Source organism: Oncorhynchus masou, chromosome 27 (genome assembly GCF_036934945.1).
Source record: "Oncorhynchus masou masou isolate Uvic2021 chromosome 27, UVic_Omas_1.1, whole genome shotgun sequence".
In the NCBI taxonomy this organism is placed as follows: Eukaryota; Metazoa; Chordata; class Actinopteri; order Salmoniformes; family Salmonidae; genus Oncorhynchus; species Oncorhynchus masou.
The window spans coordinates 20358466-20374113 of NC_088238.1; the positions used below are offsets into that span (position 1 = coordinate 20358466).

Genomic DNA, 15648 nt, shown 5'->3' on the forward strand with positions numbered 1-15648 from the left:
TCATGAGCTGAATTAAAAGATCCCAGAAATGTTCCATATACACAAAAAGCTTATTTCTCTCAAATGTTGTGCACACATTTGTTTACATCCCTTTTAGTGAGAAAGCATCCTTTGCCAAGATCATCCATCGACCTGAAAGGGGTGGCATATCAAGAAGCTGCTTAAACATTACAATCATTACACAGGTGCACCTTGTGCCGTGGAAAATAAAATGCCACTCTAAAATGTGCATTTTTGTCACATAACATAATGCCAAAGATGTCTCATGTTTTGACATCCGGCTTCTTCACCTGTGGGATCGTCTGAGACCAGCCACCCAGACAGCTGATGAAACTGAAGTTATGAAACTGAAGAGTTTATTTCTGTCTGTAATGAATCCCATTTGTGGGGAAAAACTCATTCTGATTGGCTGGGACTGGCTCCCAAGTGGGTGGCCACTCATGGCTGCGCCCCTGCCCAGTCATGTGAAATCCATAGATTAGTGCCTGATGAATTTATTTCAATTGACTGATTTCCTATGAACTGGAACTCAGTAAAATCGTTGAAATTGTTGCATGTTGCGTTAACATTTTTGTTCAGTATATAAATTATAATTTAGATGCTATATTAGTCTAACAATGGATGAGTGTTTGAACTTTTTTATTTTCCTTACCATCACAGGGTACTGGAGTAACCAACACTGAGGTCTCTGCAGGTGACAGACCCTCCTGTTCCTGTGATGTTGACAGTCCTAGATCCTCCAAACATCTATCAGTGTCTTCATCCAGGATTTCATTGTGGTCTTCATCGTCATCTGAGAATGGCCTCACATTGTCAGAGTTGTCTGGTTCGTAGTTAATAACAACTCTGATTATTGGAGGGAGGGACAGTGTGGACAGGATGGTATCTGTGGTGTAATTAGAGTCATGACCTGGGTAGGAGAGAACATAATTAAATTCACCTACTGTATATTGCTAAGTTAAAAAGACAAGTGGTATTCTATATGACTCTGTACTTCATATCCATCATCTGGATGAAGACATAGGGCTCGATTTAATCCGATCCACTTTAGCCAACATCCACACAGTGCTTCCTTTTGGCAGTGTCGGAGGTAGAACTGCGTTAGAGCTGTCAAATCCACAAGTGGCTCCCGGCATTACACCTAAAACGGACATTGCCATTGGGTTCACGTAGTCGCATTAACAAAAATCCCATGCAACCTTGTTTACAAGTTTGAACACTGGAATGTGAGATGTAATCTATACCTCGATTAGGATGACAGAAATCCTCATTATTTAGTTGAATGATTTCTCATTTTGAGCATAATTATTTCTATTTAGGCTGCACTTTCTCGCTCAGAACTTCGAATGCTTGGCAGGTGTGGCTTCATGACCATGATCGGAAGAGCAGCTTCTCACCGATTTGACGGCTCTAACACAGTTACACCTCCGATACCGCCAAAACATCCGCTATGCGGGTGTCTGCCATCGCAGGTTAACGGTTGATCTGATTGAATCTAGGCCTTACTATTGTTCAGGTTTCCATGATGCTGATGGTGCTGCAACACTGTCTTCAGTTGTTCAGGGTCAAAGACAGTCTGTCCACATTCCTCTAGGACAGAGGGGGCAGCACCGAGCCATGCTGTTGTCTAAGAGGAGCAGGGCAGGGGGAATACAGTACATTAAAAAGTTCAAAAGTGTTGTACCAGCCACTTGAGGTTTTAGACAAGTTTTGAAATGACCAAAAACACCATTCAATTCATCTGTAGAGCCACATTACGCCATGTTCCGTCAATCTTTTAGAACTGAGATGTTTTCCTCAGTACCTGCGTGAGGTCTGGTACAGGCAGCAGCTCCTCCAGTCTGGAGAGGAACTCCCACACCAGTGTCTGCAGCGCTGTGTCATACAGAGGGCCATAGTGGACTGGAAACACCTCCTGTGAAATAGACAATATTGCATGAAATGGGTCTAGTGCCAAACGTCTCCATTGAAGACGCATTCCAGCTTTTTTGGAACTTTTCCTGTTGAGAAACAATATCCCAAGTATAAGTATGGTAATTTACACACACTTAAGGGTAAAAACAAAACAACAAAAACCTTTTGAGCAAAATAGTGTTTTTTTACACAACTACAAACTTCATAGAGGCCATTCAAGCAGTTGAGTTGGTCTGATGTGGTCAACCTCCTCCCTTGCTTGTGGGAACAATGGAGGAGCAAAAACATAAAATAAAAAGGCCCTGACCGCACCCCCCCATGTGTACTATGTCATACCTGGATCACCTGTTGAGATGTGCCTTTTGTTAAGTAAATTAGATGATAAATGATGTGAAAAAAGAGACTGGCGTGCCACTTTAACAAGATCTTTAGGGTATTCTGAATGCAGAAGAAGGATACTTACCTTTAATCTAAGTAGATGATGTTCAACTAGTCTATTTAATAAATATATTCAAGCGAAAGGATCAAAGACATTTCCGGTTCCGGTTGGAGCGAGCGGTCGCATCTACACTTCGGTCCGCAGGTAGTATAACTTTTCATTACATTTCGTTATAGTACAACGGTTTGATTTGTCTAATCTTAGCAATTTCTTCTTAGCTAGCTACATAGCCGTCTATGTATCAAAGATAATTGCATAATTATCGTATTTCGTCGTCCTAACGTATCTGCCCAGCAGCTAGCTAAGCAGCTAGCTAACATCCACTGTCCACCAGCACTGTAGAAACTATTACACTCAACTGAACGACTCGATTAGCGTAGTGTCAGCTAGCTACATAGTTGTCTTCGCTGTCTTCGTATCCAAGATAATTGTGCAGTTTAGAGTGTGTAGACTTAGAGTGATTATCTTAATTTACCGAGGTTAGCTAGCCAGCTATTTGTCGTCCTTAACGTAGGAGATGCTGCTAGCTAGCTAGCCAAAAGCTAGCCAACCTCTACCGAATTGAACTTCAACTACCCGGTCAACATTCCGCGTCGCTCCACAGGTAGTATCACATTTTCATTTCACTTCATTACAGTACAACGGTTTGATTTGTTTGATCGTAGCTAGCCAGCTACATAGCCGTCTTTGTATCTAAGACAATTGTGTAGTCTAGAGCGATTTTCTAGGTTAGCTGGCCAGCTATTGTCGTTCTTTTAACGTAGCTAGCCAGCTAGCCCCCGAATAGCAGCACTGTAGTAACTATTACAGTACAACGGTTTGTTTTGTTTGATCGTAGCTAGCTAGCTACATAGCCGTCTTTGTATCTAAGACAATTGTGTAGCCTAGAGCGATTTTCTAGGTTAGCTAGCCAGCTATTGTCGTTCTTTTAAGGTAACGTAACGCAATCAACCTGCTAGCTAGCCAGCTAGCCCCCGAATAGCAGCACTGTAGAAACTATTACACTCGACGGAACGACTTGATTAGTGTAGTGTCAACATCGCAGCCACTACCAGCTAGCCTACTCCAGCAGTACTGTATCATTTCAATCATTTTAGTCAATAAGATTCTTGCTACGTAAGCTTAACTTTCTGAACATTCGAGACGTGTAGTCCACTTGTCATTCCAATCTCCTTTGCATTAGCGTAGCCTCTTCTGTAGCCTGTCAACTATGTGTCTATCTATCCCTGTTCTCTCCTCTCTGCACAGACCATACAAACGCTCCACACCGCGTGGCCGCGGCCACCCTAATCTGGTGGTCCCAGCGCGCACGACCCATGTGGAGTTCCTGGTCTCCGGTAGCCTCTGGAACTGCCGATCTGCGGCCAACAAGGCAGAGTTCATCTCAGCCTATGCCTCCCTCCAGTCCTCGACTTCCTGGCACTGACGGAAACATGGATCACCACAGATAACACTGCTACTCCTACTGCTCTCTCTTCGTCCGCCCACGTGTTCTCGCACACCCCGAGAGCTTCTGGTCAGCGGGGTGGTGGCACCGGGATCCTCATCTCTCCCAAGTGGTCATTCTCTCTCTCTCCCCTTACCCATCTATCTATCGCCTCCTTTGAATTCCATGCTGTCTCAGTTACCAGCCCTTTCAAGCTTAACATCCTTATCATTTATCGCCCTCCAGGTTCCCTCGGAGAGTTCATCAATGAGCTTGATGCCTTGATAAGCTCCTTTCCTGAGGACGGCTCACCTCTCACAGTCCTGGGCGACTTTAACCTCCCCACGTCTACCTTTGACTCATTCCTCTCTGCCTCCTTCTTTCCACTCCTCTCCTCTTTTGACCTCACCCTCTCACCTTCCCCCCTACTCACAAGGCAGGCAATACGCTCAACCTCATCTTTACTAGATGCTGTTCTTCCACTAACCTCATTGCAACTCCCCTCCAAGTCTCCGACCACTACCTTGTATCCTTTTCCCTCTCGCTCTCATCCAACACTTCCCACACTGCCCCTACTCGGATGGTATCACGCCGTCCCAACCTTCGCTCTCTCTCCCCCGCTACTCTCTCCTCTTCCATCCTATCATCTCTTCCCTCTGCTCAAACCTTCTCCAACCTATCTCCTGATTCTGCCTCCTCAACCCTCCTCTCTTCCCTTTCTGCATCCTTTGACTCTCTATGTCCCCTATCCTCCAGGCCGGCTCGGTCCTCCCCTCCCGCTCCGTGGCTCGACGACTCATTGCGAGCTCACAGAACAGAGCTCCGGGCAGCCGAGCGGAAATGGAGGAAAACTCGCCTCCCTGCGGACCTGGCATCCTTTCACTCCCTCCTCTCTACATTTTCCTCCTCTGTCTCTGCTGCTAAAGCCACTTTCTACCACTCTAAATTCCAAGCATCTGCCTCTAACCCTAGGAAGCTCTTTGCCACCTTCTCCTCCCTCCTGAATCCTCCTCCCCCTCCCCCCTCCTCCCTCTCTGCAGATGACTTCGTCAACCATTTTGAAAAGAAGGTCGACGACATCCGATCCTCGTTTGCTAAGTCAAACGACACCGCTGGTTCTGCTCACACTGCCCTACCCTGTGCTCTGACCTCTTTCTCCCCTCTCTCTCCAGATGAAATCTCGCTTCTTGTGACGGCCGGCCGCCCAACAACCTGCCCGCTTGACCCTATCCCCTCCTCTCTTCTCCAGACCATTTCCGGAGACCTTCTCCCTTACCTCACCTCGCTCATCAACTCATCCCTGACCGCTGGCTACGTCCCTTCCGTCTTCAAGAGAGCGAGAATTTCACCCCTTCTGAAAAAACCTACACTCGATCCCTCCGATGTCAACAACTACAGACCAGTATCCCTTCTTTCTTTTCTCTCCAAAACTCTTGAACGTGCCGTCCTTGGCCAGCTCTCCCGCTATCTCTCTCAGAATGACCTTCTTGATCCAAATCAGTCAGGTTTCAAGACTAGTCATTCAACTGAGACTGCTCTTCTCTGTATCACCGAGGCGCTCCGCACTGCTAAAGCTAACTCTCTCTCCTCTGCTCTCATCCTTCTAGACCTATCGGCTGCCTTCGATACTGTGAACCATCAGATCCTCCTCTCTACCCTCTCCGAGTTGGGCATCTCCGGCGCGGCCCACACTTGGATTGCGTCCTACCTGACAGGTCGCTCCTACCAGGTGGCGTGGCGAGAATCTGTCTCCTCACCACGCGCTCTCACCACTGGTGTCCCCCAGGGCTCTGTTCTAGGCCCTCTCCTATTCTCACTATACACCAAGTCACTTGGCTCTGTCATAACCTCACATGGTCTCTCCTATCATTGCTATGCTGACGACACACAATTAATCTTCTCCTTTCCCCCTTCTGATGACCAGGTGGCGAATCGCATCTCTGCATGTCTGGCAGACATATCAGTGTGGATGACGGATCACCACCTCAAGCTGAACCTCGGCAAGACGGAGCTGCTCTTCCTCCCGGGGAAGGACTGCCCGTTCCATGATCTCGCCATCACGGTTGACAACTCCATTGTGTCCTCCTCCCAGAGCGCTAAGAACCTTGGCGTGATCCTGGACAACACCCTGTTGTTCTCAACTAACATCAAGGCGGTGCTCTGGATAAGAGCGTCTGCTAAATGACTTAAATGTAAATGTAAATGTGGGCCGTTCCTGTAGGTTCATGCTCTACAACATCCGCAGAGTACGACCCTTCCTCACACAGGAAGCGGTGCAGGTCCTAATCCAGGCACTTGTCATCTCCCGTCTGGATTACTGCAACTCGCTGTTGGCTGGGCTCCCTGCCTGTGCCATTAAACCCCTACAACTCATCCAGAACGCCGCAGCCCGTCTGGTGTTCAACCTTCCCAAGTTCTCTCACGTCACCCCGCTCCTCCGCTCTCTCCACTGGCTTCCAGTTGAAGCTCGCATCCGCTACAAGACCATGGTGCTTGCCTACGGAGCTGTGAGGGGAACGGCACCGCAGTACCTCCAGGCTCTGATCAGGCCCTCCACCCAAACAAGGACACTGCGTTCATCCACCTCTGGCCTGCTCGCCTCCCTACCACTGAGGAAGTACAGTTCCCGCTCAGCCCAGTCAAAACTGTTCGCTGCTCTGGCCCCCCAATGGTGGAACAAACTCCCTCACGACGCCAGGACAGCGGAGTCAATCACCACCTTCCGGAGACACCTGAAACCCCACCTCTTTAAGGAATACCTAGGATAGGATAAAGTAATCCTTCTCACCCCCCCTTAAATGATTTAGATGCACTATTGTAAAGTGGCTGCTCCACTGGATGTCATAAGGTGAATTCACCAATTTGTAAGTCGCCAAATGACTTAAATGTAATGTAAAATGTAAAATGATATTACCTAATGTAAAGAAATTAGGAACTGACAGGATTAGATTAAGTTACAATCTTGTCTGTCCACACATGATTTTGTATCTTGAACAACCCTACTGTACTATGCCACTTGAGGATTGGCAGATTTGTTGAGTTATTGTGTATCTCAATAACCCAATACAAGATAAGAAGACAAGGATTTGAACCCTGGACATCAAATTGTATTTATGTGCTGAATACAACTGGTGTAGACTTTACCATGAAATGCTTATTAACCAACAGAGTTTAAAAATAAAAATAAAATAGTAACATGAGGAATAAAAATGAGTGGAGTACCAGTACCAGATCAATGTGTAGAAGTACGAGGCATTTGAGGTAGATATGTACATGAAGGCAGGGTAAAGTGACTAGGCATCAGGATAGATAATAATAAGATATTTGAGGTAGATATGTACATGAAGGCAGGGTAAAGTGACTAGGCATCAGGATAGATAATAATAAGGTATTTGAGGTAGATATGTACATGAAGGCAGGGTAAAGTGACTAGGCATCAGGATAGATAATAATAAGGTATTTGAGGTAGATATGTACATGAAGGCAGGGTAAAGTGACTAGGCATCAGGATAGATAATAATAAGGTATTTGAGGTAGATATGTACATGAAGGCAGGGTAAAGTGACTAGGCATCAGGATAGATAATAATAAGGTATTTGAGGTAGATATGTACATGAAGGCAGGGTAAAGTGACGAGGCATCAGGATAGATAATAATAAGGTATTTGAGGTAGATATGTACATGAAGGCAGGGTAAAGTGACGAGGCATCAGGATAGATAACACGGGTACAATAAATAACAGAGCAGCAGCAATTGATGAGTTTTAAAGTGTGTGTGAATGTGCATGTGTGTGTAATGTGTATGTATGTGTGTTTGTGTTGTGTCGGTCTGTGTGTGTGTTTGTGTGTGTGCTTATGTAGTGTATGTGAATGTGTGTGGGAGTGTCAATGTAGTGGTGAGTGTCTATAGGGTTTGTATATACAGTGCCTTCAGAAAGTATTCAGACCCCTTGACTTTTTCCACATTTTGTTAAGTTACAGCCTAATTCTATAATTGTTTGAATTGTTTTCCCCTCTCATCAATCTACAATCAATCTACAATCTACAATATCCCATAATGAAAAAGCAAAAACAGGTTTGTAGAAATATTTGCTAATTTATAAAAAATAAAATAAATTAAATATCACATTTACATTAGTATTCAGACCCTTTACTCAATACTTTGTTGAAACACCTTTGGCAGCGATTACAGCTTCGAGTCTTCTTGGGTATGCCGCTACTAGCTTGGCACACCTGTATTGGGGGAGTTTCTCCCATTCTTCTCTGCAGATCCTCTCAAGCTCTGTCAGGTTGGATAGGGAGCGTCGCTGCACAGCTATTTTCAGGTTTCTCCAGAGATGTTCGATTAGATTCAAGTCCAGTCTCTGGCAGGGCCACTCAAGGACATTGAGAGACCTGTCCCGAAGCCACTCCTGCATTGTCTTGGCTGTGTGCTTAAGGTCATTGTCCTGTTGGAAGGTGAACCTTTGCCCCATTCTGAGGTTCTGAGTGCTCTAGAGCAGGTTTTCGTCAGGGATCACTCTGTACTTTGCTCCGTTCATCTTTCCCTACGATCCTGACTAGTCTCCCAGTCCCTGCCGCTGAAAAACATCCTCACAGGATGATGTTTCATCGTAGGGATGGGGCAAGTTCTCCTCCAGACGTGACACTTGCCATTCAGGCCAAAGAGTTCAATCTTGGCTTCATCAGATCAGAGAATTCTGTTTCTCATGGTCTGAGAGTCTTTAGGTTCCTTTTGGCAAACTCCAAGCAGGCTGTCACATGTGCCTTTTACTGAGGAGTGGCTTCCGTCTGGCCACTCTACCATAAAGGCCTGATTGGTGGAGTGCTGCAGAGATGGTTGTTCTTCTGGAAGGTTCTCCCATTTCCACAGAAGAACTCTAGAGCTCTGTCAGAGTGACCACCTCCTTGACCAAGGCCCTTCTCCCCCGATTGCTCAGTTTGGCTGGGCGGCCAGCTCTAGGAAGAGTCTTGGTGGTTCCAAACTTCTTCCATTTAAGAATGATGGGGGCCACTGTGTTCTTGGGGACCTTCAATGCTGCAGACATTCTTGGGGACCTTCAATGCTAGTCACTTTACCATGCATCATGTACATATCTACCTTAAATACCTCGTACTTCTACACATTGATCTGGTACTGGTACTCTACTTGTGTATTTTTGTTTATTCCTTAATACTATTTTATTTTTAAACTCTGCATGGTTGGTTAGTAAGCATTTCATGGTAAAGTCTACACCAGTTGTATTCAGCACATAAATTCAATTTGATGTCTAGGGTTCAAATCCTTGTCTTCTTATCTTGTATTGGGTTACTGAGATACACAATGACTCACCAAATCTGCCGATCCTCAAGTGGCATCGTACAGTATTGTTCAATATACAAGACTCTCCTCCTGAACAGCCACTGTAGGCCTATACACAACACAAACATTGGGTTAGGCAGCAAATAAAAAGGTTTTTGATCAGTGACAGCAGAGCCGACTGGGCGTCAGGTTTGGAATATCCATTGCAATGTATAATGCAACCCAGTTTTACTTACACCATCCCAGCAGCTATCTTTGAAATCAGTGGCGATTTGAGCATGTAAATGTTGGTGGGGCAAAAAAATAAAAGATATGCATGCCAGCAAAACCACTACACTAAACAATACATTCATTGCACTATCACGGTGACAAACTGTTAGGGCCTACATAAAGCTGTCCCAACCGCACCATAGTGAATTCTTACCACTGCTACACCTGGGTGTCAGCGGAGCCTTGTCTGGCAACGAAACAGTTCATTCAGTCTCGTTTACTGCCTTTTTTAAAAACGTAGCTGATATGACTGACTTGCTTACAAATGTGGCTTCTATTGACAATTGAGATGTACAAATTATGGCATAAGGGAACAACGTGCGGATAAGAGGCAATCCATAATTCCATAATTTCAATTAAGACATTAATGGATGGACAACATATACTTATTACTTTCTTGGATACAGTACACATATCTCCCTGGCATATTACATTATGCAGCAGCATACAAGACATTTTTGGACTCACCTTGTTGTGCTATGCTCACTTGAACAGGAAGGTGGCGTGGCAGTCCTTCTTGTGGGCTCTAGAAAGAGGCACAAAATCCCGACTTGGAATTTTCCGTATTTTCCTATCCTGAACTAGTTTTTATCAGAGTTCCCAATTGTCTTGAACTCACTGAAGTCTGAGATTTCCATGTTCACCATTTCCAGTTTTTTGGAATGCGGCAGAAGTCATGCTGGATTATCAGCATGGCCAATGTATTCAAACTCTTTTGGCCCATGGTGTTACCCCATTTTTCTTAATATCCAATTGGTAGTTATGATCTAGTCCCATCATTGCAACTCCCCATCGGACTCAGCGACGGTCGAGAGCCAAGCTGCACTAATTTAACCCCAAGCTAGCCGCACCATTGTGTCGGAGGAAACACTGTTGAACTGACGACCGATGTCAGCTTGCAGGCGCCCGGCCCGCCACAAGGAGTCGCTAGAGCACGATGACACAAGGACATCCCGGCTGGCCAAACCTTCTCCCAACCCGGACGACGCTGGACCAATTGTACGCCGCCTCATGGGTCTTCCGGTCACACCCGGCTGTGACACAGCCTGGAATCGAACCCGAGGCTGCAGTGGTGCCTTAACACTCATTGTTGAATTTGAGATTTGTGTAATTTTTATGTCCAATGTCTGATAAGCACGGCCACGTTTTATCTATAATTTATTTTAATATGACAAGGATTATAAAGAATTTGCCAGTAGTTTTCCGACTTGATGCATGTAGATGACAGCTTGTCTAACTTGCTAGCTAAGATTTTAAAAGTATGATGTTGACATGATCAGTCCAATCAATGCTACGGTAGATATAACATGATTTGACGTAATTTTGTCTGTGGCCAATGACCTTGAGCCTTCTTGGATAGGCAATTATAATGTAAGTCTATAGCAGCACCCAAGGGGCGAGATTTTACCCATAGATTTTGTGGTGGCCCCATGAGTGACAGAACACTGAGCCAATCACGGCGCAAACAATGGCATTATATTTTTTTCACTGTAAGAGCTACTGTAAATTGGCCAGTGCAGTTAGATTAACAAGAATGTAAGTTTTCTGCCCATATAAGACATGTCTATGTCCTGGGAAATTTTGTACTTACAACAGTACTTACAACATCATGCTAATCACATTAGCGCAAGTTGCTAATCACATTAGCGCAAGTTAGCTCAACCTTCCCGCAGGGGGGGAAACACCGATCCTGTAGAGGTTATTAATATAAGAAATTTGAAATGATTTATACTTTTACTTTTTATACTTAAGTACATTTGACCAATTCCACTTACTTTTGATACTTAAGTATATTTAACACCAAATAATTTTACTCAAGTTGAGCCCCACCTGTTTTTTTTGTGTGCCTGTTTTGCATGTTATTTTGGCATTACTATGTGTCACATATCAGTTTGCAAACAATGTAAAAAAAATAAAAATAATAATCATTGAGTTGGTTGTGGAAAAAGTATTTGTCATAATTGAGTAAAAGATTATTATAAGAACTTAATAGAAAATGACTAAAGTAAAAGTGAAAGTCACCCAGTAAAATACTACTGCCCTGAATGACCCGTAGCCACTGTTTGAAATATAACTTTGCTCTGTTCTTCTCTGAACTTGCACTTCTTTGACTATAGGCTAAGAATAATTTAATTGAGACCACACAAATAGCATATAGGCGCACATGATATTGCGCGCCCAGTGGAGAATCATAGATGAGGGGCTCCATCGCGCACATCGATATATAGCCTAATAAGCAACTAATTCTAAAACACTGGACTACATTTAGTCAATTACATGACCATCCCCTGGACTAGATTTAAACAAATACTAAACCAATATCTCCTTGACTGAAATTGAAAAAGCACGAAGCTCCCCCACTCCTAAGTGCCATTTATATCTTGCGCTAACATACTGTAAACCCTGTCCTGATTTTGGCAACATTCAGATTGTGTCCACATTTGACATTCCCATTTTTATTTTCAAAACTCTATAGGCCAATATCTATTTTCAGAAATGTTGGTAAATTAACTTTTATTGTTTAAAGAACTTATGAAATACATTGGTGTTTTTTCACTAGGCTATCTAATCATAGCATGGGGTTGTTGAATGACATATATTTGTTTGAAATCTATCGCTTGGTGTCATTTCAGAGACAAATAGTATATATTTTTGCAAAACACTAAATCGCGGTAATCTCAGAAAAATAAGCAGTAGGCCTAGATTACTGCTATGTAGTCGAATGTAACAAAGCCTAACTACATTTTAACTGTACAAATGATACATTTGTGACATCAATATTTAAAAAATGAATCAATACCATAATGAGATGTGTATTAAAAACATTTACATTTGGCATTTTAGTCATTTATGCATATGCTCTTATCCAGAGCGATTTACAATTAGTACACAAGACGCACATTCTACATGTTAGTGAGCTAGCTAGCTTGTTTACACCTGGCAAAGAAGTTCACCTGGCAAAGAATTGGTCAATGTATACATTTTCAAATACATAACTTTAGAGAACATCCAAAAATGCTATGGTAATAATTGTTTTTAGTTTACACACTCCCAGGAATGTCATAAATTATGGATCATTAGCTTCCCTACAGAAAATACACTAACCTTCACATCTAGATGACAGGGCGGGGTGGGTGTGGAGCCAGAGACAGCAGTGGGGTCAAACTGTAAAACCCAGTTCCTACATTTGAATAAAAAATGTGATTTTATCAAAGAAAAATTATGCTACATTTTATCTCTGGGACACTCAGGATGACAAATCAGAGCAAGATTACTGAATGTAAGTACATGATTTACCTTCATAGGTGAATATATCAAACCAGTGTCTTGTTGTTGTGCACTATCCTCAAACAATTGCATGGTATTTTTTTGCTGTAATAGCTACTGTAAATTGGACACTGCCCCTATAAAACAAGTTTATGTCCAGGAAAGTTGGCTGTTGTTTACAACATAATTCTAGTCACATTATCGAATTTTTAGCAACAACTGTCTGGGTTGAGGGACACCAATACCGTACAGGTTAAAGCGCCCTTATTAAGATGGCTAGGTGAGACAACCACCACATATCACAGTAAAATACCGTATTCAAACATTCCATTTCAACTAAACAATGGATATATAAAGTTTTGCTTGAAAATAATATTTTTAATATACACCTAAAATCAATGAATTAAAAAAATGAGAACATTAGTATTTGGCACATGAAGGTACCCACATGCAATAATTTCAGGTGAAAAAACACCAATGTGAAAAATTGGTGGATATAGCATTTTGGAATTAAACTCATGTTGCCAATTCAATTGACGCAGAGTGAACAGTGTGATCAAATCTTCCTGAAGACCTCTGGAGGTAGTCGGGACACATTGTATATGTATATCTTACAGGTGTTATTAAGGAATCTGGTTGGTCAAACAGTTTAAATTGGGTAAATGTCATCATCATCATCCCACTTCTAAAATCATTATTTGCAGTGTAAATATCATGTGTAGATGTGAAGAACCTTGATTTCAAGTTTATTGAAAAACATATTTTGATATGATAATCTGAAATACAAAAGAGGACCTGTAAAACCATGTATTTAAAACAGAATTATACATGGAATTTCTTGTCTCAATAATTCCAATCAATATTTAGATTGGAATTACCTATTACATAGTTTATTTCAAACTCAAAGCATTTTTACGAGACTGGGTTTCTTTCTGTTGGACTGCTTTTGGAGAATCTTAACCGGTGAATTCTTCTCATATGATTTACCATATTACACCTTTGAGTAAATGTTTTCCCACACTCTGAGCATTGGTGAGGTTTCTCCCCAGTGTGAATATATATGTGCGTTCTAAGAGAGTCTGAGGTAGTGAAAGATTTGGGGCATTGGGTGCAGGTGTAAGGACGCTCGCCTGTGTGAGATCGCAGATGAACCGTAAGATGGCAAGATGCTTTGAAACCCTTTCCACAATGTATACAGGTGTGGAGGTTTTCTCCTGTGTGCGTTCGTGTATGCAGTCGCACTTCTCCTGAGCTAAGGAATGCCTTACCACATATGCTACATAAATAATTCTTCTCCCCAGCATGCATTCGCGTGTGTCTTACTAATGTACTTGGATGGGCAAACCTCTTCTTACAAATAGTACACATGTGACGGCGCTCCCCAGAGTGAATGCGTACGTGCACTTTGAGATCATAAGCACTCCTGTGCCTCCGGTCACAGTGTTCACATGCGAATGGTCTTTCTTCTGTGTGAAGTAGCTGGTGTTTTTTCAGTGCCCCAGAAGTAGCATATCGTTTGGGACACTGGTCACAATGATGTGGCATCGTGTGAACTCCCATATGTAGCGTCAGCAGTGATGGTTTTTGAAAACCTTCCCACACTCACATACATGAGTCCTGTTTTGGGGTGCAAGGGATCCCTCTTTTTCTTGTCAACCTGTTTGATCACCCTCTTTTTGTCCCCTTTTCTGACCACCTCTTCTTTCTTGTCAACCTGCTTTCTGTCCTTTTCTACTTGGTTGGTATTGTCCTTGCAGAGGTTGGCCATTTCACTGTAAGAGAATGGCGGCAGAGTGCAGGTAAGAACCTGGGACGGCTCGTCAGCATTCACCATTACGTTGAGAGAATGATCCAAGTTCAATTCTGTGAGAAAATACAGGAGAACAGATTATATAACCAACATGCAGCGAGGGAAAAAGTGTTTGATCCCCTGCTGATTTTGTACGTTTACCCACCGACAAAGAAATGATCAGTCTATAATTTTAATGGTAGGTTTATCTAAACAGTGAGACAGAATAACAACAAAAAAATCCAGAAAAACACGTCAAAAAACATGTAAAATAAAAATTGATTTGCATTTTAATGAGGGAAACAAGTATTTGACCACTCTGCAAAACATGACTTAGTACTTGGTGGCAAAACCCTTGTTGGCAATCAAAGAGGTCAGACGTTTCTTGTAGTTGGCCACCAGGTTTGCTCACATCTCAGGAGGGATTTTGTCCCTCTTTGCAGATCTTCTCCAAGTCATTAAGGTTGAGGCTGACGTTTGGCAACTCAAACCTTCAGCTCCATCCACAGATGTTCTATGGGATTAAGGTCTGGAGACTGGCTCGGCCACTCCAGGACCTTCATGTGCTTCTTCTTGAGCCACTCCTTTGTTGCCTTGGCCGTGTGTTTTGGGTCATTGTCATGCTGGAATACCCATCCACGACCCATTTTCAATGCCCTGGCTGAGGGAAGGAGGTTCTCACCCAAGATTTAATGGTACATGGCCCCGTCCATCATCCCGTTGATGCGGTGAAGTTGTCCTGTCCCCTTAGCAGAAAAACACCCCCAAAGCATAATGTTTCCACCTCCATGTTTGACGGTGGGGATGGTGTTCCTCCTCCTCCAAACACGGCGAGTTGAGTTGATGCCAAAGAGTTACATTTTGGTCTCATCTGACCACAACACTTTCACCCAGTTGTCCTCTGAATCATTCAGATGTTCATTGGCAAACTTCAGATGGGCATGTATATGTGCTTTCCTGAGCAGGGGGACCTTGCAGGCGCTGCAGGATTTCAGTCCTTCACGGCATAGTGTGTTACCAATTGTTTTCTAGGTGACTATGGTCTCAGCTGCCTTGAGATCATTGACAAGATCCTCCCGTGTAGTTAAGGGCTGATTCCTCACCGTTCTCATGATCATTGCAAATCCACGGGGTGAGATCTTGCATGGAGCCCAAGGCCGAGGGATATTGACAGTTCTTTTGTGTTTCTTCCATTTGCGAATAATCACACCAACTGTTGTCACCTTCTCACCAAGCTGCTTG

At 43.4% G+C, this 15648-nt stretch overlaps 1 protein-coding gene across 1 annotated transcript; it reads right to left on the reverse strand.

The window, feature by feature from the left end:
* LOC135515406 (uncharacterized) lies at positions 1-10438 on the reverse strand. The gene is made up of 5 exons (XM_064939083.1): positions 10202-10438; positions 1805-1915; positions 1507-1627; positions 653-910; positions 1-132 (listed from the first exon to the last, which is right to left on the reverse strand). The coding sequence occupies exons 1-5, from the start codon at positions 10436-10438 to the stop codon at positions 83-85; spliced, it is 777 nt and encodes a 258-aa protein (XP_064795155.1). The 3' UTR covers positions 1-82.
* Between the last annotated feature and the right edge of the window lie 5210 nt (positions 10439-15648).